The sequence below is a fragment of the Galeopterus variegatus genome, unplaced genomic scaffold, assembly GCF_000696425.1.
Source record: "Galeopterus variegatus unplaced genomic scaffold, G_variegatus-3.0.2 Scaffold313, whole genome shotgun sequence".
Classification (NCBI taxonomy): domain Eukaryota; kingdom Metazoa; phylum Chordata; class Mammalia; order Dermoptera; family Cynocephalidae; genus Galeopterus; species Galeopterus variegatus.
In genome coordinates, this window is record NW_007726424.1 from 691,032 (window position 1) to 713,864 (window position 22,833).

The 22,833-nt window shown below is 32.5% G+C and overlaps 1 protein-coding gene and 1 pseudogene across 1 annotated transcript; both read right to left on the reverse strand.

The window, feature by feature from the left end:
- Positions 1-2,368: 2,368 nt before the first annotated feature.
- On the reverse strand, positions 2,369-9,034 carry LOC103586183 (annotated as a pseudogene).
- A 2,741-nt stretch (positions 9,035-11,775) lies between these two features.
- GPR22 (G protein-coupled receptor 22) lies at positions 11,776-20,098 on the reverse strand. The gene is made up of 3 exons (XM_008567374.1): positions 19,709-20,098; positions 17,840-18,767; positions 11,776-16,073 (listed from the first exon to the last, which is right to left on the reverse strand). Exon 3 carries the CDS (start codon positions 16,045-16,047, stop codon positions 14,746-14,748), a length of 1,302 nt encoding a protein of 433 aa, XP_008565596.1. The 5' UTR covers positions 16,048-16,073; positions 17,840-18,767; positions 19,709-20,098; the 3' UTR covers positions 11,776-14,745.
- Between the last annotated feature and the right edge of the window lie 2,735 nt (positions 20,099-22,833).

Here is a 22,833-nt window from a genome sequence, read left to right on the forward strand (position 1 = left end):
CCCTAGCTCGACAACTGGCCCAGTTGGCAGGATTACGGGCAGGTAAAAGAGCCTGACAACTGGCGTAGTCATGTAGCTTTACAATTAGTGACGTCAGCAGGATTCTGACAGAGCCAGAGCTTTACATCAGGTATCATCCAGAGACTTGTTATTGGCATTTTGGGAAACCAACGTCCCCAACTGTTTGCCTGTACATTACTATTTTTATTATACCTATTATTTTGTACCTAACATTATATTATGAACATACTCCATATTAATAAGCATAAAGCCATGTCATCATTTTAATGGTTGGATAATATTTAGTTGAAAACTATACAATAATTTATGTAAGTAGTCTACTATTTGCAACTATATTGGTTTTTTATATTTTTCCACCGGTATAACTAGTGTTTTGATGACCATCTTTGAACATACATCTTTCCACACTTGTTCAATTTTTTCCTTGGATCAATTTTAGAAGTTGATTTCTTGGTCAAAGGTTATGTTTAAATTTTTTAAATGAGATATATGTTAAGTAGAAATGTGAAAGAGCATATTTGTAGCTTTGTGAAAATTAGTAGTCACTAGCATTTAAAAATTATTTGCCAATCACGTGAAATTTGGTATATTAATTTGCTTTGTTAATTGCAGTTTGTATTTGTTTTTGCTGTCTGTGGTTGGACTTTTGTTTGTCACTTTTGAGTTACCTCTGTGTGTTCTTTGCCCATTTTTCTTTTGCCATGTTGGTTTGTACATGTTCTTTACATGGCAGAGGTGTGTGTGTGAGAATGGAACTTGGTAAAATGGCCTCTGAACTGTGAAGGAACTTTGAGACCAAAATAATGAAGCAACTCCATAAAGTATTACCACGAGTTTATTGATTGGTAACTTACATACAGGAAGGATTAGGTGGGCAACAATTCATATGTTTGTGCAGCTAAATCCTGGAACACCTGGAGTGGGGATTGAGGCTTATAAGGGGCTTAGAGACAAAGGTGGAACTTTGCCAGAGAAAGAAATCTTTTGAAGTGGATGATTCCCAGACACTGTAACCACCTGTTATTTATCCTGGGGCTTGCTTGTTTCACTCAAAGTGATTGGTCCCTTATCTTACAGAAACATAGCATTCAGTTTCTCCAGTTGCCTAGTAACCTATGCAGCAAAAGAGTGTAAATATTGAAATGAGCTTTGGAAGTCGTGAAGGTGTAGTAAGGTCTGATCAGCTTCTCCATAGTGCATTTGTTTTATTGTAGAGGCTGTAAACATGTTTCCCAGTTTGTACTATTCTTTTTTTTAAATGTCTAATTAAAAATTTATAGTCACCCTTGTTAATATTTTACTTAATAATGGGTTATTTTGGTTCTTCACCACAATATTACAAAAATATTCATCTTCATATTCTTCAAATATTTTTATGGTTATATTTTTATCCATTTGGCATTTATTTGGGTATAATTTATGCACATAGCAACCACATCTCACAACTCCAGGCAGTGCCATTTATTGTCACATGGAATATAATGTGAACTGTGCTTCTTGGAGTTGTGCAATTCACTGTGCCTGGGAATGGGTAAGTATTTAACTTTATTTTTATATTTAGTTATTTCCCCAATACCATTTAATGAATAATTCAACACTTCACCATAGATTTGAAATATTCCATTATTTCATAATATATTCTTACATTTCCTTGAGTCTTTATAGACTTTTCATTGTATTTCAGTGTCTATTCTTATTTTCCTTATTTTTTAAATTTTAGGATTAATTTTTTTGTTGCATTTTAGTTACTTTTTACCTATTATTATTAATAGCTAGATTTTTTCAATATTTTCTTTTTTATATTTTTTAATAGGAAAATAGAATTGAACATATTCATTTTTCACTGACATTTTTTTCAGGACTGTATCTTTGTAACTTCTGGGATATCTGTAATTCTGCATTTGAAAAATATTGAGACATTACTGCAGTATTTGGATTTGAACTATTTTCTATTAAATATTATGTTTTTTCATGAAAAAGTCCTTATTTTATGAAAAAAACTTAGCTAACAGAAAATTTAACAAGTTTCACTTAGCAAAATACACCCAAAGGAAATCACAGTACAAAGAAAGTTGCAAGGCCTTACCAGTTCCTACAGTATTAGTTTTGTGTCTCAATTCTTGAAACTAACTTATGAAAGCTTAAACTTAACCTAAATGATTTTAAATGAAAATATAACCTGGAATGAACAAACATGAGAAAAGTTTCTTTTTGAATTAGAGGTCTAGCACCTTTGAGTTTTCAAAAACACATCTCCCCAGAGTGTTCACTGTGATGTGGTACAAAAGATCCACAGTTAACATACTTAAAGTACTTTAACTCAGGTAACATCACTCTGAAGTGTTATACCACACTATTAATTGAGAAAAGCTGAAAATAGTTTTATTCTACTCAATATCACATGCTAGAAGAAAAATTTGCATGAGAAAATACTGAAGAAGTAATTTTCAAATTGAGATTTCACAAACTCATGGTACACACAGCTTCCTCTAGAGTTATAACTGCTCTTCACTGCTTGTTGGCTGCCTGTGAAAATTTGGTTGAAATAATTCAAATGCTGTTAAAAAAAACTGGTCATGTCCAACCATGCTGTTCTGATCACTATAGCCAGCCCAGTAACAGCCACTCACTGACTGGCTCTTTAGGCCACTCTTCAGGCCTGGGCCACCAACACCCCGATGCCTTCCATCACCTGGCTGCTATAAGCTGCATTGCTGATACCCATTGTGGAATTTGCAGAGTTCTGTGTATCTGTGCTGTATCGTGCCCTGTCTTTTGACACAGCTGCCATGGCTTCTTTGTGAGTGGCAAATTCAACGTCTGATTTACCCATAACTCTTCCATCAGGGCCAATCTCATTGTGGACTCTCACAGGGTTGAGTGGAGGGAAGAAGTTGCAAATATTCTCAGTTGCTTTGTATGGCAGTCCCCTCATGTGGACACAGTGGCTGGTAGTGCTCTGTAGTGTGAACTTGCTGTCTCCATATCTGTGGTTACAGAAGGGGACTTCAAAAAGTTCCTGGAAAAATGGAATTAGAAGATAAAAATAAGAAATATAAACTTTATTTCTTAACATAAGTTCAATCAAGTTTAAGATATTTTTGTAAGCAGTATACCTGCCATTCAATCCATCTTTAAAGAACTGAGGGCCGAACAGGTACATGAAAAAGTGCTCGATATCAGTAATCATCAGGGAAATGCAAATCAAAGCCACACTGATGTTTAATCTCACTCCAGTTAGACTGGTTGTTATAAAAAAGACAGAATAACAAATGTTGGGGCTGGCCCATGGCTCACTTGGGAGAGTGTAGTGCTGATAACACCAAGTCCACGGGTCTGGATCCCTATATAGGGATGGCTGGTTAGCTCACTTGGGAGAGCGTGGTGCTGACAACACCAAGTCAAGGGTTAAGATCCCCTTACTAGTCATCTTTAAAAAAAAAAAAGGAATAACAAATGTTGATGTGGATGCAGACGAAGGGGAACCCTTCTTCACTGTTGATAGGAGTGTAAATTAGTAAGCCATTATGGAAAACAGTAAGGAGGTTTCTCAGTCAACTACAGATAGAACTAGCATATGATCCAGCAATCTCACTTCTGGGTATATACCCAAAGGAATGGAAATCATCATGTTGAAGGGATACCTGCACTCCCATGTTTAATGCAGCCTTGTTTATAATAGCTGAGATATGGAATCAACCTAAATGTCTATTGACAGATGATTGGATAAGGAAAATGCGGTATATATACACAATGGAAAATTACTCAGCCATACAAAAGAATGAAACTCTGCCATTTGCAGCAACATGGATGAGCTTGGAGAAAATTATGTTGAGTGAAATAAACCAGACATAGAAAGAGAAATACCACATGTCTTCATTCATAAGTGGGAGCTAAAAAAGAAAGAAACAATAATCACAGCAATACTCTCAACATTCAGAAGGAGAGAACAGAACTGTGGTTACTAGAGGTGAGAAAGGGGTTAGTGAGAAATTGGCTAATGGACACGAAAAATGATTACATTTTGTAATGATGAATATGTTAATTGTCCTGTGATCATCACATATTGTACACAAGTATTAGTAGTCAAATCTGTACCTGCAAACATGTATAATCAATTATGTTTCAGTTAAAAAAAAAAAAAAGGACTGAGAGCCCTGGGAATTTAACCATGTCAGTACAGTCTTACATTATTAACTGAAGAAAAATGAGTGCCCTTTAAAGATTTTTGTTTTTAAGATCTTGAAACAAACAGAAATTGAAAGGAACCAAATCAAGACTGTAAGGTGGATGCCAAATGATTTCCCATTGAAACTTGCAAAATTGCCCTTCTTTAATGAGAATAATGAGCAGGAGCATTGTTGTGGTAGAGAAGGACTCTGGTGAAGCTTTATTGTGTGTTTTTCTGCTGAAGCTTTGGCTGACTTTCTCAAAACACTCTTATAAGTAAGCAGATGTTAACATTTTTTGGCCCTTCAGAAAGTCAGCAAGCAAAATGCCTTGAGCATCCTGAAGAACTGTTGTCATGACTTTTGTTTCCTTTTTACTTTGAGTGGACCACTTCTGTGTGTTGGTAACCATGGCTTTGATTGTGCTTTGTCTTCAGAATCGTGCTGGTAAAGCCATTTTTCATCTCCTGTTACAATTCTTTGATGAAATGCCTCAGGATCTTGATCCCACTTGCTTAAAATTAATACTGGAAGCCCAGCTCTTGTCTGCAGCTGATCTGGGTGCAGCTTTTGCACGCATTAACTGGAAAGTTTGCTCAAGTGTGATTTTTCAGTCAGAATTGAGTAAGCTGAACCAGTTGAGATGTCTATGGTGTTGGCTATTGTTTCTGGTTTTAATTGCCAGTCCTCTTCAATTAGGGCACAAACAAGATTAATCTTTTCATTGTAAGTTGATGTAGGTGGTCTGCCACTGGGGGCTTCATCCTCAGAATCATTTCCCCTCTTCTTAAAACCAGTTCTCCATTTGTAAACTGCTGATTTCTCTGGGGCGTTTTCCCAACAAACTTTTCATAAAGCATCAATGGTTTCACCATTCCTCCGCCCAAGTGTCACCATAAATTTGATGTTTGTTCTTGCTTCAATTTGAGCAGAATTCATGTTGCTCTGATAGGGGCTTTTCTCAAACTGTCTTATTCTTCTTAGTGCTTCAAACTAGGTCCTTAGGGAACAGTCATGGATGCCTGTAGTGATAGACACTCTGGTAGGTAACAAATTGTCCTTAGGCTCCAAGTCTCTATGCTCTTGTTCTCATACCCAGCACCTCAGTAGTCCTTCAGAACACCTTCTTCAGGAAGATGTGGCACAGTCCTGCTTTTATGATGGAGCTGGAAACACACAATCTTTTTTTTTATTTTATGTCTCAGTGAAGAGTATGTGATTGAAGATCTACTGTGGTGAGGGGATGAATATGAGTGTAATAATACTTTAGAAAGAGGAAAATGGAAGTTGTGAGAGATTGCTGGCCTCTGACTTGGTCTCTCCACCTCACAGTGGTCTGTCTAGGTATTGAGGGCCTAAGCTATCATGATAGAAATAGAAAGTGAAAATATGTTTTTTACATGCCGTTACATACTGTTAAGTCCAAAATGACTTTTACTGGGCTTTGAGATTAAATTACACATTTTTTGCCTGACAAAACATGTCTATAACCTATTTTCCTCCTTTGCTTATTTTTGCTTCCATATTTATAAGGTGTATACCAGCCAAACTGAATTGCTGTCTAGTCTGGAGACTTTGTTTTCTTGCTTATGTGTAATTGTCCACGCTTGTGTCTCTGCCTATGTTGTTCTTGCCATGATGCCATCACCCAGTCTTATCCCTCACTCAAAGTTCACTTCAAATGACATTTTCTTTCTACGGTACAGCTTTTCCAAGTACACATCCTTCTTTTCCTTTGCGCCCCATTGCTCTTTGTTTGTACTTCTACATTATTTTGCCACTGCTTTTGTAAGCACATACAACCTGATGTTTTATGAAATGTTCAAATCTGGTGTAAGTGAGAGCTAAGTGCTATCATAATGGACCATTTAAAATTGCTTTTATAATTTTTTTTTAGTGCTTAAAAGATAAAAGACTTATATTGTGTTAACTAGGATTTATGATTACTACTGTTTGATGATTTAGTCTGGGTGTTTTGCGAATCTACCTAGTAGATCTTGTGAAATTTATTATTCATTAGGTTTTTTAGAAATATTTATGTAGTTTGAGAAACTAGTTATGTTGTAAAATCAGTAGGCATATTTGTTATTGTAAATGGTACTGGTAGAAGTAGTATATATTTAAAAGTAATTGCTTCTCTTATTTCCTGTATTTAACAATGGTGATAAAGTATTTGTGTGGTGTCTTCTGTCATGTAGTTCAGAACACAGTTCTTTTCTTTTAGCTCTTATTTTATTGTTCTAACTGTATCTTTGAATCATCACTAGGAAGATGTTTTAATGAGAATCAGAAATTTCAAAGTAGATTTTTCTTTTTCATATTTTAAACTTTTTTTTGGCAGCTGGCTGGTATGAGATTTCGATTTTTCTTAAAATTAGTTAATGAAAATTCAATTCTTTAGCTTGTCATTTCAGAATTTGCTAACAGCCACCTCTGTGCAGGGGTAGGGTATTGTTAGTCACTCTCAGCTTCAGTGACTATTCAAGCTTATGGTCTGCACTTAACCATTTTTCTGCCCATTATTTTTTTCAGAATTTTATTGATAGAATATTTATAAAAGATTTTTCTGAAGGATAATGAGTTCAGGCATTTCTCTTAATTAGTGAATCTCTGAAGGCTGTGCGTAATGGAAGAAGAGGAGTAGGTACATCAGATCACCTGGGGCTTTTTTTGTTGTTGTTTTTAAGAACCTGTCATCTTTTCAGTTGGAAATGCCACCCCCCTTTTCTGCTCAGTCTGATTGACCGCTTAGGTATGTCACAAAATGGTTGAGATTCACTGCTTTAATATTCTAGGATCTATCCTTGCATTAAACCAGAGCTAGGGTTTTATACCTGTACAACATTATATTATTCATTTCCACATAATTCTTTTTACCAAATTTCTCTTTAGCTTGATGTCATTATGGTATATTGAGGAAAATTATAATCATCAGCCTTATGATGACTTCTCGTTGCCTTTAATTTAAGTTTGTTGTTGGCCATTTTTGTTTTTGGTGGCTGGCCAATACAGGGATCTGAAACCCTTTATCTTGGTTTTACAAAGCAGCACTCTAACCAACTGAGCTAACTGGCCAGCATGGCCATTTTTATACGTTGAAGAATATAGGAAAAAACCATATGAGATAACCGTAGGTTTTCTTTGTAGTTTTGAAAAGCGTTGTTTATCCGCTATATACTTTCTGGGAAGACCTATGAGAGACGCTGTTCTCTGGTCTTAGTACCAGGAATAGTTTGTACTTCTATTGAGCAGCTAGAGGATTTTTATCTTACCAATGCTGAGTCATGTAATCAACTCCTTTTCCCTCTTTAAATGGCCTAATAGAAAGCACAGGGAAGGACAATTTATGGCTTACCTCTTGCGAGAATGCAGGACTTAATGATAAGCATTTTGCATTTTAATTTCATGTCAGGTTAAAATTTTTTTTATTCTTCCGATCCTCTTATTACTTACTTTCTCATTTAGTTGATTGTATCTAAAATTCTCTGCTTTTTAAAGTTTTATATTCTCCTTAGAATAAGACAGGATATAAATAATTAAAATTATATATAATATTTACCAATTTTGCTTTCCTGCTTTCTTTTTAACACCGAGAATAGTTTTATCTTAGTTTTGGGTTACCTATTCTTTGGAGGATCTTATTGAATTTATAAGGAAAAAGAAAAAAAAAAAAAACCTCACATACACACCTTGTATCCAGTTTTAGGGGACTTATGAGACTCCAGGAAACCCTATACCAAAGGCGTTGTTTATCCAGGGTACGTTATTTGTCAAATGTTTTTTTATGAAGTGGCCATATGTAATTACCTGAACTGTTGTCAAGCAAGCACCTCAGAGGATTCTGTTATAGGTGGACTAGATTTTGAGAAACACTCTTCTAAAAAAGATACAACAGTAGGGTCAGAAATTTAAAAATTGTTCACTTTTAATTCCACTAATATTTACTGATCAGTTAGTGTGTAACAGGCACTTTTTTGGGATGCATTGAGAAAGGGATTGAGGTCATTTTGCTCACCCTGCTTACAATAACAATATGTTTTTATTGTGCGAATTTTAAGACAGTTTTGTAAAGTTAGGTAGCTTCAGTTTGCTAGCATTTTGCTGTTTATAAGAAGTGTAGTTGGAAAAAAATCAGTAGCAAAAGAAAGACAGTAAAGTTTTTTAAGAATTGGGAAGAACACTGTTAAACTGTAGAGTATATGTGTTTGATATTTTTATATTTCAACCTTTCCTAAGGCATTAACAGTATTTAGAGTGAGTGGAATATATATCTTTAATTCTTCTCTACCCAATCAATATATAATGTACCCAATCAATATGACCAATATATAGTATATGGCATGTTGGATTGTGTGTAATATTACTGGCTGATTGAGATTATATATTTATTATCTCACTGCACTCCCATATATATTTCTCACTCCTACAGTTTACATTTAGTATGGCCAGAACTCTCATTACTTAATAGCATTACTATTTAAAAAATTTTATATTGAAAGTTTTTAATTTTGTGTGTTATAAGTATTATATGTCCACAGCTGTCTGAGGGGAAAGCAATTTCCCCGTAACCTTATCCTCACTTGCTACTTTTTCTTTTTATCCTGAAAAATTGGTGGATGTGCTTTAGTAGTCTGCCTTGCTTAATACGGCTCAGAAAAACATGACATAATTGCCTTCATGGAAGCAGGGTGAGGAGAATGACCTCAATTCCAGACAGACTCAGCTTTCCCCCTTTATCTTACTTGTTGCTTCAGGGTTTGATAGAGGTAGGGAGTAGATATTGGTGGCAGTGACAAAATGACAGGACTTTTTACCACTTGCTGGTGGAAGTACAAAGCTGTCATGCTTGAAAGCCATGAGTACAGCTTATGGAGTCTGTAAAAAAAAAATGTGAATAGAATGGTAGAGATATTTAGGATTGTTTTCACGTGTTATTTTATCATGAGCAAGGGAGAAATATTATTGTAATTAAGTCTGGTCAGCTCTTTTTCTCCTGAAAAAAAAAAATGAATATTCCTTAAAAAGTGATAGCATTTCTATTAGTGATAAGCCCAATTTTCCATTTGTTTCTACATCTCAATACTGCTCTTTTCCAAATGTCTATGAGTTGTAATATTCTAATATTTATTCTACTTTTTATGATGTAATATATGTTATATTTCTAAGACTGGGGTGTCTTTTTATTGTTTTGAATGCTTTTTTAAAAAAGGTCAGTGTTCAAATGAGTTTTCTTTCTTATATGAACTCTAACTCACAATTCTATGTTCTGTTTGTATTTCTCTAAGAGATGAGCATCTCTGAGTATTTTAGGTCTTTTTCCAGCCGTATGTGGGTTTTATTATCTCCTTATTTTTCTCTTATATAATATGGCCTGAGCTCTTTCCCCCCGCTAACATTTATTATTAGATAACTCATGTTTTAACTTTGTTGAAATTTACTGAAGTTCCTGAGGGGGCACACATTCAGGAGTACATAGAAGTACTCATCTTTCTTTCTTTCTTTTTTTTTTTTTTGGTGGCCGACCAGTACTGGGATCCAAACTCCTTACCTTGGTGTTAAAACACCACACTCCAACCAACTGAGCTATTTGGCCAGCACACAAGTGCCCATCTCTGAGATATAAAGAAAATAGTCTCTGAAGTTTCTTTTAATTTTCTTATTTCTCAGTGTACATATTATTTAGTGGAAAAGAAGAAAAATGCACTTATTTTTCCCCTTGCTTCTTGCCTTCATTCAGAAAAATAATCTGTTTTAGTTGCCACGTTACCTTTCTTACATTTTCCAAGATGATCTTGAAATATAGTTTGAAGCTACTTAATTATGATAGAAAAGGGTTTAATTATTTGATCTTTTATCAGTATTATATTTTATTGATATTGCTTTTTTGAAGTTTTAAGTGTAGAAAATTATTTTTTTTTGTCTTTTTGTCTTTTTCCGTGTCCGGCAATGGATCGCAACCCTCAGTGTTGCCCCCGTACCGGACCGGGGACCGGCAACGGTATTGCAACCCTCGGTGCCGCTCCCGCGCCTCGCTCAGCCAGTGAGCGGGAACCGGTCTGTATGTGGGATCCGAACCCTCGGGCGGGAGCGCCGCCGCGCTTCCCAAGCGGCACACTTATCCAGTGCGCCACCGGGCCGGCACCTTAAATTGTTTTTATAGTTTTTTTATCATTAAAAAATTACTGAAACAATGTGTGCTTAATTAGAAATAAACCAATTGCAAAATATAAAGTAGGTAATTTAAAACATTAACTTGAAATTTTCATTTTGCATAGTTATAATAACTAGAACATTCTTGAATAATGTTATTTATTTTACTCTATTTAATTTTCTACTTTGCAAAAAAAATTATTTTTGTTTTTGCCCTTATTATCCATGTACTTTATGCAAAGCATAATTAAATAGTTCTTTGTTGAGGATAGTCTACTTTCTTAATGACCTTCTTTATGGTCATTTTAAATTCTTCAGTCTCTTATGCCAGTTGTTTTTCTAGTCATTTAGAAAACCCTACTGATTCTACCTTCATGTTGCCTGTCACATCTGTACTCCTTTGCAGAGCTACTTCCATCAGGCATTGCCAGGCATTTCACTACATATCAAGGTGACGGCAACAGCTTCCCCAACTTCTGTGTCTTACACAATCAATTCTATCTACGTATTGCTGTTTTGCTAATTTTTTTAAAGTTCATTTCTCATCCTCTTATCTCCCTACTCAGATATCTCTGCTAGCATTTAAGGCCTTCTATCTTATGGCCCCAATTTGGCTTTTCTAGGTAACTTCTCACTGCTGTATTACTTTCCTTTCTGAGAATTTGCTCTTTGCAGAATATGCTGCAGTAGCTTTCCTCAACAGTGCTTTTATTTATAGTGTTCTTAAATTCAACATAATCTCTTTCTTCTTAAGTCTATCGAGAACTTTACTCTTATAGAATTTCCCACATTCTGCTTCCTCTTTTAGGTATTGCTACATACCTTTTAATACCTTGATTCTAGATTTTAAGGTCTTGCGGGTTCAAACTATCTGCCATAATGCCTTAATTATGTAAGAATTCAAATGTTAATTGAACTACAAATCTTACTTAATTGTATAATAATGAATTGTAATAAAACTAAAAGTTGTATTGATTTTGGAAAGTAGCCTTGAAATTACTATGTGGAATAAAGCCCTACTAAGGGCCTGTTTTCTTATAATTTTATGTATTTTTTACCCTTAAGTGTAATCTCAGTTAAATGAGGAGTCTGACTTTTTAATGCCCAGAGAACTGAGATTTTGCTATACCATAGTTCCATAGGGGATATGTTCCAAGACCCCCAGTGGATGCCTGAAACCTTGGACAGTGATGAACTCTATATATACTATGTTTTGTCTTATACATACATATCTATGATAAAGTTTAATTTTTAAATTAGGCAGAATAAGAGATTAACAACAATTAATAATAAAATAGAACAATTACAAATAAATTTATAAATTTAAATAGAACAATTTAAGACTGAATTATTCATTTCTGGAATTTTTCATTTAATATTTTTAGACTATAGTTGACTGCTGGTAACTATAACTGCAGAAAGCAAAAACCACGGATTACAGGGGACAACTGCATTTTATTTAGAGGATGAAAAAATAGACCACATACCTAAAAATGGTTTTACCATGGATGAGAAATACAGAATTATTATGAATGGCATTAAAGAATACCCATATAATTGTAAATAAGTCAATCTTTATAATAGGTTTGAACATTTGTTGGATAGTAGCTGGTAGAATAATGACCCCCTTAAATTAGCAAACGAAAAAGCAAATTTTTTCTTACATTGTTGAGCTCATCTTTGGTAAGTTTTAAAAATAATAGTTCTTATTTCTATCCGTTTGAAGAACTGACCCAATTAACTATTTAGAAATTGATACTTATGTGATTTATAGCATATAGATTTTTTTAAAATGCAGTTTAAGAAGGATCCTATATTGAGTTTACTGTTGCTTCTATTGCTTTTGCAATTTTAATTTTCATTCTAACAGGAAAAATTAGCATTAAGGCTCTTTTTGCGTGGTAAAATTATTTGAAATAGTGAAAATTTTACACATTGAGGCAAAGGCCATCATGAGGAAAATAAAAATATTTTATCTTTTCATAGAAAAAACATTTAATAAAAAATGTAAGCTTCTCACTGTCTTATTTAAACTGAAGTCAGTAGTTGCAAACCTATTTGTGACTTGATTTTGAAAGTTCAATTTTTAACACATAAACATTAGTTTACATATTATATGCTATTTAACACATTAAAAGCTATTAGAAGTTGTCTGGTGGGTATGAATTTTCTTTGTAAATCAATTGGTGCAAATCATTACAGATGAGCAAAAATGCTTGCTTATTGCTCCAGTGTCAGGTGTAGAAATAATAGCAGTTTAAAGGGCAATGTCATATTTGCCCTTTTATTTCTTATTTTGTTTGATTTCTTATTACAGAGAACAAGGTGGCATGAAAGCAGTTTAGTCAAATGTGCTAGAAATCTCTGATTTTATGCTGAATTCTTTGACATGCTTATAAACCCGAAAAGTAAAAATATTTAGAGCACAAGGTTTTTTTTTTGTTTTGTTTTGTTTTTAAATATGAAAACTCTAAAAATAGTCTAATTTTTATTAAGGTTATAAAACTAGATATTAAAATTTTAATTTATGCTTGGGAATCCAAGTTTAAAATTTATTTTTTTAAAAATTTAAATGAACATGTTAGGAGATATTCTGTGCCAAATGTATTTATTGAATGAATATTTTCTTAATACCTTTGTCCATGTAGTGTTAATTTCTCATCAGGGTTTTTAAATAGATAAGTTTTACTTGCGTATGCTACATTTTGACAAAATGAAGCATTTCTTTCATTCCATAAAACAGTAGAAAATAAGGCAGAAGGAAACTGGACCTTTGCCAAGATTTGACATTATGTTACCTTTATTATCAAAAGTAAGTCACTATTTAATTTGCCGTGTAACTTCAGAGAATGCAAGCTATTGCATGATGCTCATATCCCCAAGGATTATGGTATTCAGTAAAATAGATTGGGTGAGTCTCATTTATTTGAATAAAAGTAATATATTGTTGAATTGTTTGACATGCATTTTTCTAATTTAAAAATGAGTTGCTACTTGATTTAGTGAATACTGTGTTAAAAAACAGAATAAAGATCATTCAGCTAACCAATTACAATGTAGCAAGTATTTGCCTATTTTAGGTAACTTGTTGCTAATTTTCTTATTGAGTAATATTAGATGTCATTAATAGATTATTACATCATAACAATTGGAAAATATTTGTTCGATATGAGATTCCCAATCTTCATAATCTATACTTAAGAATAATAATTTCATAGTTTTCCAACATGAATTGAGGATTGGAGACAAAAATGTTTAAAATTAAATTAAGTGGTGGTAGAGTAGAAAATGTGACAAATTTATTGTTATTTTAATGATTTTCAGAGTGGAATAGAACATCTGTATTTTGAAATACTTGGTAGCTATAATTGCATAGGAACATTGTGAAAATTGTACTATAAATTTTCTATGTATCTAAAATTAGAAACAGTTGGCTTTGTTAGGCTTTTCTACAATGATATAAAGTCTCCCCCCACACCTGTATTCATATTTGAATAGTTAATGTCTATCAATCATTCTGAAAGGCTGAGTTGAATAAAGTTAGGAAATCAGTTTATTTTAATGCAGTGTTTTTTACCAGTATACTGTATTAATCCAGAGCATTTGGCTTAGACTCAAGCAAAGTGAGGAAGGAAGAAAGAGGCTGGTGCTATATTTTCTTCCTTCCTTTTATTGTCAGTTCATTTGTATATTATAGGCATGGTACCCTTGAACTTAGAAAATCAATCTTTTTTTTAATAGTAAGCTTGAATTTTAAAGTTTCCCTATTTTAGTGTGCATATACAGGGTTGTTTTTTGGTTCATGAATTTTAAAATCCTAATGCATCCTATGCTTTTTTTACATTCAAAAAAAAGAATAAAGTTTAATACATAGTTCATTATTTTTGATGCATCAAATATTATAGCAAATATGCTCTACCAGGAAATATAACATAGTGATACAGAAAATCCTGGATTGTTTTGAGCCCGTAATTTTGGTTTTTATGTTAAAATGCAATTCCGGTTGTCATCATATAAATAAATCTGTAGTTTGTGGCTCAGAAACAATATACCTTATTAAAAAAAAAAAAGGTTACCTATGTTGGTTACATTTTAATGTTATACACTGTTTTAAGGCTATGTATTTATTGTTTAGAAAATATGACTTACATTAATATCTTCTGATGGACATAATATTGACAAAATGTACATATGATATTACTTTAACAAACTGCCATGCAACAAATACATTAAGTAATGAGAAATTGAATATATATGACCTAATCTAATTGACATTCACATTGAAAATTTACAACATAATCAATACTTAAAGTATTTTTTCTTATATATGGCAGTAATTTCACTTTTTACAATTTAAACTTAAAACTATCCTGAATGTGGATTTGGTGAAACTTAACACTTTCCCCTAGTCTGTGACAACCTGAGGTACTAAACATTTCTCTCTTATTTCACTATCTTCAAAGGTGATTTTTTTGTTTCTTTTAGGATCTATCCAAGAGTTGTGTATTACAGCATTATTAGGCATGGGATCGGCTTCCACTATGGAAACAACTCGCTTTTTCATTTTACTTTTCAAGACCTTTTGAAATTTTTGTCTAGTGAACGCATATAATAGAGGGTGAAATATAGTTGTTCCATAACCCATGACTAGAAAACACAATCTTAATTTTACTAAAAGGTCACTTGGGCCTAAACATAAAATGGTGGTATTTAAAACAGAAATTGGTGTCCAGCAGAGAAGAAATGTAGAAATAATCAATAAAGACATTCTGAAGACTCTTTTTTGTCTTTCTCGTCGTTCACGGTGTCGTTTCACAGCTCGCCGGAGGGCAATTATTACAGAAACTGAAGTTCTTACACCAAAGACTACATTTCTCCCACCAGTGCTTTGTGACATGTCTGTAGTCTCATGTTGTGTAGTTAGAGAAATTGTCTTTTTCTTTCTTGTTTTCTTCTTCTGCCCTGTTGAAAATCTTGTGCCTATTCGGATATTAAGAGCCTGAAGTATTTTGGTATATGTGATTAACATTACTATAACAGTGAAAAAGAATATTGGGATCTGTACTAGCAGGTGATAATACATTCCCAGTTCAGTATAGTATTCATTTGTACTGACACACAAAAGTGTCTTGTTTTCCCATGTATTTCCACTGTGAAGACTGAAAAAATTTACCTCAATAAAAGGAATAAGGAAAGAGAAAAAAGAAAAAATCCAAATGGATATCATTAACATTACAGCTCTGCCCATTGTCAGAATTCGGTTTGCAGGTTTTACAGAGATGTCATATCTGTCCAAAGTGATAGCAAAAACGTTGATTGCTGTTGAGACACTTGCAAAAGATACACAAGCCTCGTGGAAACAGCAGATGAGAGCAGTGTTACTCTCCAGTGAAAGCAGAAGGATAACTATAGTTAGAGGAATACATCCCACACAAATTATTACATCAAGTACATGAAGATTCATTGTAATAATGTTACTGACAGAGTTGATTAAGTTGGATTTCATGCAGTAAAGTACCAATACGGTGAGGTTGCTGCCAAGTCCCAACACAATTTCTAACATAAGAAATCCGGTGAGAGACACTTGAAAGCTTAGTGGATATGATAGTGGTTGGTACATATTGGTGTTGATGTCATCAATGTCATCTCGCACTGTAATGTTAGATTCAGACTGCATGTTGATTGCCAGAATGGGAGAAAAACACATTCTTTTGGAGCAGTTGGTTTTTTCCCCTAGAAAGTGAAATAGAATATTTGATATTTGGCAATTTAAATGACTTATAAAACATGTGTTCTTCGTAAAATAAAAATTTTTATTGTGTACTTAATTTGATCATTAAGTTTGTAAACTACTAATGGAAAATGTAGAATTAAGTTACATCAAAGTTGCATTGTTTTGATATAAAGGGGAAATTGCATTGTTTTGATATAAAAGGAAATTTTCCTTTTGAAGAAATAACTGTATGGGGATTGTTCCCCTGTAGTGCAAAACTATTTAATATTCTTAAAGGGTTTTCCTCATTTGGAGTTTTCAAGCTTAATATTTAAGATAAAGTATATTTTTGCATAATAAAACTACACAGTATGCAAAAGTAACTTTAGCCCAGTGTTTTAAAACTTTACTTAAAAATGTTATGAGTAGGTAGGAGATAAATGCTATTTTAATATGCTCTAGCATAATTAGTGTAGGTGTAATTATTCCAATGAGATTTCAAATGAACAGGACAAGTGTTCATTTAAAATGATAAATGGTACAGAGTGCTAGTTTGTTTTAAACTACTTTATCCATATTGATTGAATTTCATATCCAGAAGTTAACAGTGTACTTGGAGATAGTTGGAGCCCTTTCCCACAGAAATAGGCAAATGATAAGTATTTCATACATCACAGTTAAAGTGTTCATTGAAATTTACAATTGGCAAACTTACAAAAATTGGAAGAAAAGGGACATTACGCTAAAGTAAAAAGCCACAAAGCTTGGTAAAAGAGCACTAATCACTCCTATAAATGATTTATTCTGTGATCAGACCCTCTGGTGTCTTGTGGAAGGAGAAAATGGAAATTTAATATCATACTAAGAAATAGCCATTTGTGAAGTGGTTTAAAATAATATTTATCAGTTGATTTTATTTAAACAGATTTTTTAAAGTAAAAAATGAAATTCTAGGGGAAAAGAGTTTGTGAAGCCCATTTTTGAAGGAAGCTTTTAGAGTTACACATTACTTATGGAACCTTTGTATACATACATCACCCAGTGTAAAATTTTGAAGAAAAATTAAAAAACAAAAACACTCTTTTGCTAATTTATACAAATCTATATTTTAATTATATAAGGGTTTGGAGTAATTTATAAAAATAATGTCTGATATTCTGGGCTAAAATATCACTAATCAGTATATTCAGTTTAAAATATGAAATCATACAACCAACTATATTTCACATTTCAAGTACAGCATTTCAGCTGCAAAATCATATTCAAACATAATTTATAAAGCTAATAATTTTCTGTGTTAAGCTTTCACTAGATGTTACCTTTGACAAGTTTTATAATACAATTTTATTTACGCATGTTATTTTTGGGATATTCAGAAACACAAATGATAACATTATTAATTTCTTTTGAGTTGGTATAAAGTATTACTAGAGGCATATTTATTTGAGTAAGTGAAGCTCTTAGCTAACACTGAAATCCTATAAAAATGAAAAATTTTAAGCGTGCCAAATTTTCTGAACTGACATTAAATATTAGCTCTTTGTCACATCAGTTAGATTTATAATTAAATAAGGCAAAAATGTCAAGTTAGATGATAATTAAGAAAATGCATCTCCTCTAAAGCAAGATTCTTTTCTCTTGAAAATGTTATTTAACAGTGTGCTGGGATGCATGCATCTTCTGACCTACCTGTTTGCTGTTGCCTTATGGGCCTTTTGGCTCACTATGGCAGTTTTTCACAAATTGATACATGATGTCATTGACAGACTTTGACATGCATTTTTACCTGACAACAGTGAAGTAGCTGTGTTTTATTTCATATCTTGTAGGAATTCTTTCATTTTTCTCTCCAATACTTCAACTGCATGAATTATGAGATTTAGTTGGCTGATGGATTTCTAAAGAGCAGTACATAGCATTTGTGTTTTTCTGCCTTAGAAAAGTCACGACCAAGAGAAAAACTTCCTCAAATGATAGAAATTATGTTTCCCTTTGAGGGAATATATGATAGTGTCTCTTTATTTTCCAGAATATGTGAAAATAAAAAAGGAAACATAAGGTTTCTAGCTTCTAAAATGTATTTAGACATCCTTTTGTTACAATTGTAAATCTGTTTCTATAGCAGTCCTCATTATTTTCAAATAATTTCTTGATCACCTAACTTGCTTTATATTATAAATCCAGTCCATGTTCTTTTTGATAAAAACCATCTGCTCTTTAATTTGGTTTGTTTTCATTAGAAGAAGATACAAATTGGTTATAAAACTCAGATGAAAAAGTCCATTAGTCATATCAATATGAATATTTGAATATTTAGTGCAGGAAACACTTGCTAAAGCTTCATTTTGCTTGCTGGCAAAATATGTCACTTTCTTTTTGAAAATCCATGTCTCATTATTTCTTCAAGATTCAGTTTCCACAGTTCTCGTATGTTAAAGTATAAACTCCTTCTTTCATAATCCTCACCATTTTGTTTTCAGGCTTTTACAGTTACATTGTTTTTGTTTTTGTGGTTATTTATAAAGCCTCTTCTTCCGATACTTTTGATATGTTATATTCCAGACATAATGTAGACCTAACTCCTTATAATGTCTTCAAATTTTGTGTGTTACAAGGATATCTTGCAGTTCGTGGTTCAGACAGCTAGGGAGATGCACAGTCAATTGCATTCTTCATATTGTTAGTTATAAATTCTGAATTAGCTGGTGTGGGCCCTTGTGAAAAGAAAAAAGAAATGGTTAAGAAATAGGGTTTCTAATAATTTCCAATTAATTGAAAGTTATTTTAGTTTTATTTTAAAAACATATAGTATTTGTTATTAAAACAAGCAAACTATTATTAGAACCACAGCCATATATGCATAAAATTTTCTTTATATAAAATATTCCCTTTTCCTAATAAAGATTGTATATATTATCTTGCAATAGAGTTAGCTTTTCTATAATTGCATTTGAAATGCTGTATTTTTTAAAAACTAATTTTTGCTCTCATTTTATAAGCTAACCTGTATTTTCCAAGATTATTAACAGTATACACTCAACATTCTGTCATTCCCTCTTGTCTTTGTAATAAATTTAACAGTTCCTGCTGTAAAAATATTGTAGCTTGCTTAATTATTAACGCATAGTTTGAATTTTAACTCATTAAAACAGATTCTATGATAAGATACTATAAATTTCCATTGATGAATTGTTCATGTGGTTGAAATGTAAAAGGTAATACAAAGATGTAGAAATGCAAATGAAATAATTTTCAATGAACATGCCCAATAATAAACTTAACATAAAATTGAGTAATAAATAACAGCCAAATAGTAAACCTGTTTCTTTTAAGACATATAAACATTTTCTGAACTTCTAAGAAAAACTGTACTTATGACATTAAGAATATTGAGTAAGCCCGAAGTGACTTAAAAGCTGGTGTCTTCGTAGTGAATTAACAAAGAATATTATTTGTATTTAACAATGCACACTAAAAAATTGCATTTAAACTATATCATGTGTTAAAAGAAATAGATCTAGAAAATACATGTTTAGCAATAAATAGAATTAAACAAATAAACTGTTAAAATTTAGGCTGAAATTTTTCAAAGTAATTTTACCCCACTATGCCGATTCAAAAGCAGCTGTATACTATAATAAGGAACACATCTTACCTCCGCTAAAGATTTGATAAATTCTTGATGTAGTTGAGGCTTTTCCAGTTTTGATTGATTCATTTTGTTCAGTTGTTAGTAGAGGACTGGGGGAAGAGGTTCATAAACATCTTTTCAAAAATGACCTTAATGAAAATATGTGTCTGTACTGTGCCATTGTTTCAGCAGTACTGCTAATGTATGGAACATGTAGTGCTGCTTAGAGGCTGCTGCAGTCTCTCACTCTTCCTACTGTGGAATCAATAAGCATGTGAAAATACATAATGAAGGTCATTTAACATACTGAAGCCTTCTTGTCTCCAGAGACAACATTTAGATTCAGTCTTTCTGAAAAGGAACGGCACTGCTTTTCAGAGGAAAGCTTGTTCTGGGCAGCTTTTGCCGAATGACAGCCTACCTTGTCGCTTCTCTCCACTGCAGAGAGATGCAGTGCATTCACTAATTTTGATTGGTCAGTTGTATTGGGCTTAAACTGTGCTTCATATGTATAGCAGGGATTCCCCCCTCCCCCCCACTGTTTTATGTAAGAATGGCTTTTTAAAAAAGGCTGAACTCATAAGTGGTTGTATGTTATTCTTAAATAAAATGAGTAAATTAGTGATTTAAAAATGTGTTTTCTATTCTGGTTTGTTGGTCATTTATGCCAAACATTAAAAAATGCAGGGAGGTGGGGGAGCAGGAATGATTTACATAGCAAAAAGTATATATTCTTTTTAAAGCCTTGATAATTGCATTTGAGAATATTGTTGTTGTACATACCCTTTTGGTTGAGATTCTTTGTTCTACAAATAGAAATTCACTGCATCTTTACAGTGAGCCACACTGAATTTCAACTAGTTTGTTTATATTCAAGTCATCTTCTCTGTGTATTCGAAATTTCTGTGAACATATCTAGGTGTTAAACATTGTCATGGCTTCAGTATTCATTCATTTAGGTATTCATTCATTGCATTTATTTAAAATATTAATCAGGTTGATCTAAGATGATTATATTCTAAAATATGTTTTTAAATTCCACTGCTAACAGCATAGTCTCAGTTTATAAAACTTTCATCATTTGCATTACTTTTGGAGATTACTTCTCGGTCTTCACATTTGGTTATCCTTTTACCTGGTTATTTGCCATAATGTTTTATTTCAATTGGCTATTTCAGTTCTTGACCTGGACACATTTTTTAGTGGGTTGCTATATCTTAAATATTACATTTAGCTTTATGCTAATGTTGTTGGTAAATATATGTGGTAAAGGAAAAATTAAGTTAGTTACATGTTTTCATACTAAAGCTAAATTATTTTAAGATAAATATGCTGTCAAAATAATACAAATGGTATAAGAATCTCAAAATATTGATTTAAAATGAAATATCTATTAATTTTGCTTACCTATATATAAGTTTTTGTTTGTTTTTTTTGGAGGCTGGCAAGTGTGGGGATCTGAACCCTTGACCTTGGTGTGATAACACCACACTCTAACAACTGAGCTTACTGGCCAGCTCTCTTCCTATAAATAAATTTTTATTCTCAAGAATGAGGTTACATTTTTTTAGACTTGAGTATATAAAGTGACTGGATTCTGTAACTTTTGACAAAATAAACATTGCAGATGGCTGGATCATTAGAATATTAATTATCACCTATTTTCATTATTTTAGGAATATTAGTGATCTTCATTTTCCAAAATGTTATATGCTAAGTTTTTTATTTGCAACTGGAATTTTTCTTTTATAATTTAGAAAAGAAATAGGCATTTTTATAATCTTTCGCTGGTAGTATTTAATCTTTATAGGGGAATGGCAGACTAGCATATGAGTCTTGAATTGCATTTCTGTGTAATTTAAGAGTAATATAAGTTTTATTGTGAATTTCTAAAATTTTCTGCCCAGCTTTGGGTGGCAAGACTTTGGTAATGCTTTATGAAATGTCCTTGTGCTATTATTCATGCATTTTGAAAGTTGGGGAAAAGGATCTTGTTAGAATGCCAGCCATGTTACACACAACATGCACACACACGCAGTTATTATTTTAAGCTTAAAACTAAAACCAGAGAAAACATGTTGGCATCAGTTGAAATGTGTGGTGGAGACAAGGAAATTATTAACATAGTAGAAATTTATATAGTGTTTTTCTGCCAAAGAGTTCAAGTGTTTGCTTATGTTTATTGTCAAAATATTCCCATGAAGTAGAAGAAACCAAAGCACAGAGAAATTTACTGACTTTAAAAAGTCTAGAAAGTTAGCAACACAGTCAGTGTTGGAAATCTGAAACCCTGCCTACTAGGTAATTGTTCCTCTCTCCTTGTAAAATAATGAAGGTACTTGGGACTTAGAATTGGATGATCTAGGTTTAGGCACTACTTGTTAGCTATATAACTTTTGGCAAATCAAGCTTTCTTTGGGTCATGGTATGACCAAAGATTCTTTTTGTTGAAGTATATTTCTGTACTTTAACTCTTTGTGAGATGTTTCCAAGTTATAAATCTGAGGTAGCAAAAAAGCTCAGGTCTGGACATTGCTCTTTATTTTCCATATAAGTGACTTGTGGTTAAGGATACAAAAGATATCGCATCTTTTTTTTATGTATACAATGCTTAGTATACTTTTATTTCTTTTTAAAAACCATAAATTGGTTTGTTGATTACAAGATACTATGAAATCTTAACAGGGTAATCCTAACTTCCGCTATTTTTAACAAATATGCATATATCTAAGCCACTGGGTTGAGAATCAGATTAAAATATTTTCATGCAAAAAAAACCCCAATTACATTTGTCAGAATTTACAAAGATCCACGTTTCCATAGTAACACAGATTTTCACACTTTTGCATTTCATATGTGTATTTAGTATATGTATATGTATTTTGCATTCATATATGATACTAATTTTGAAAAATTCTACAATTGGTGACTTAAAACCAAATTTTATGTTATAAAATAATAGGTTAATTTTTATGTAATTAATAAATTGGTAAAAAGGTTTGGCTTTCCTCATGATAACTAAGTAGTAGATATTCTAACCCCAAAATACAGCTTGGTTAAAATCCTTTTTCAAAAGTTGTGCTTTTCTTTTTAGTTATAAATATTTTCATTGCATATTTGTCTTAATTTCTAAGATTCTTGATATGGAG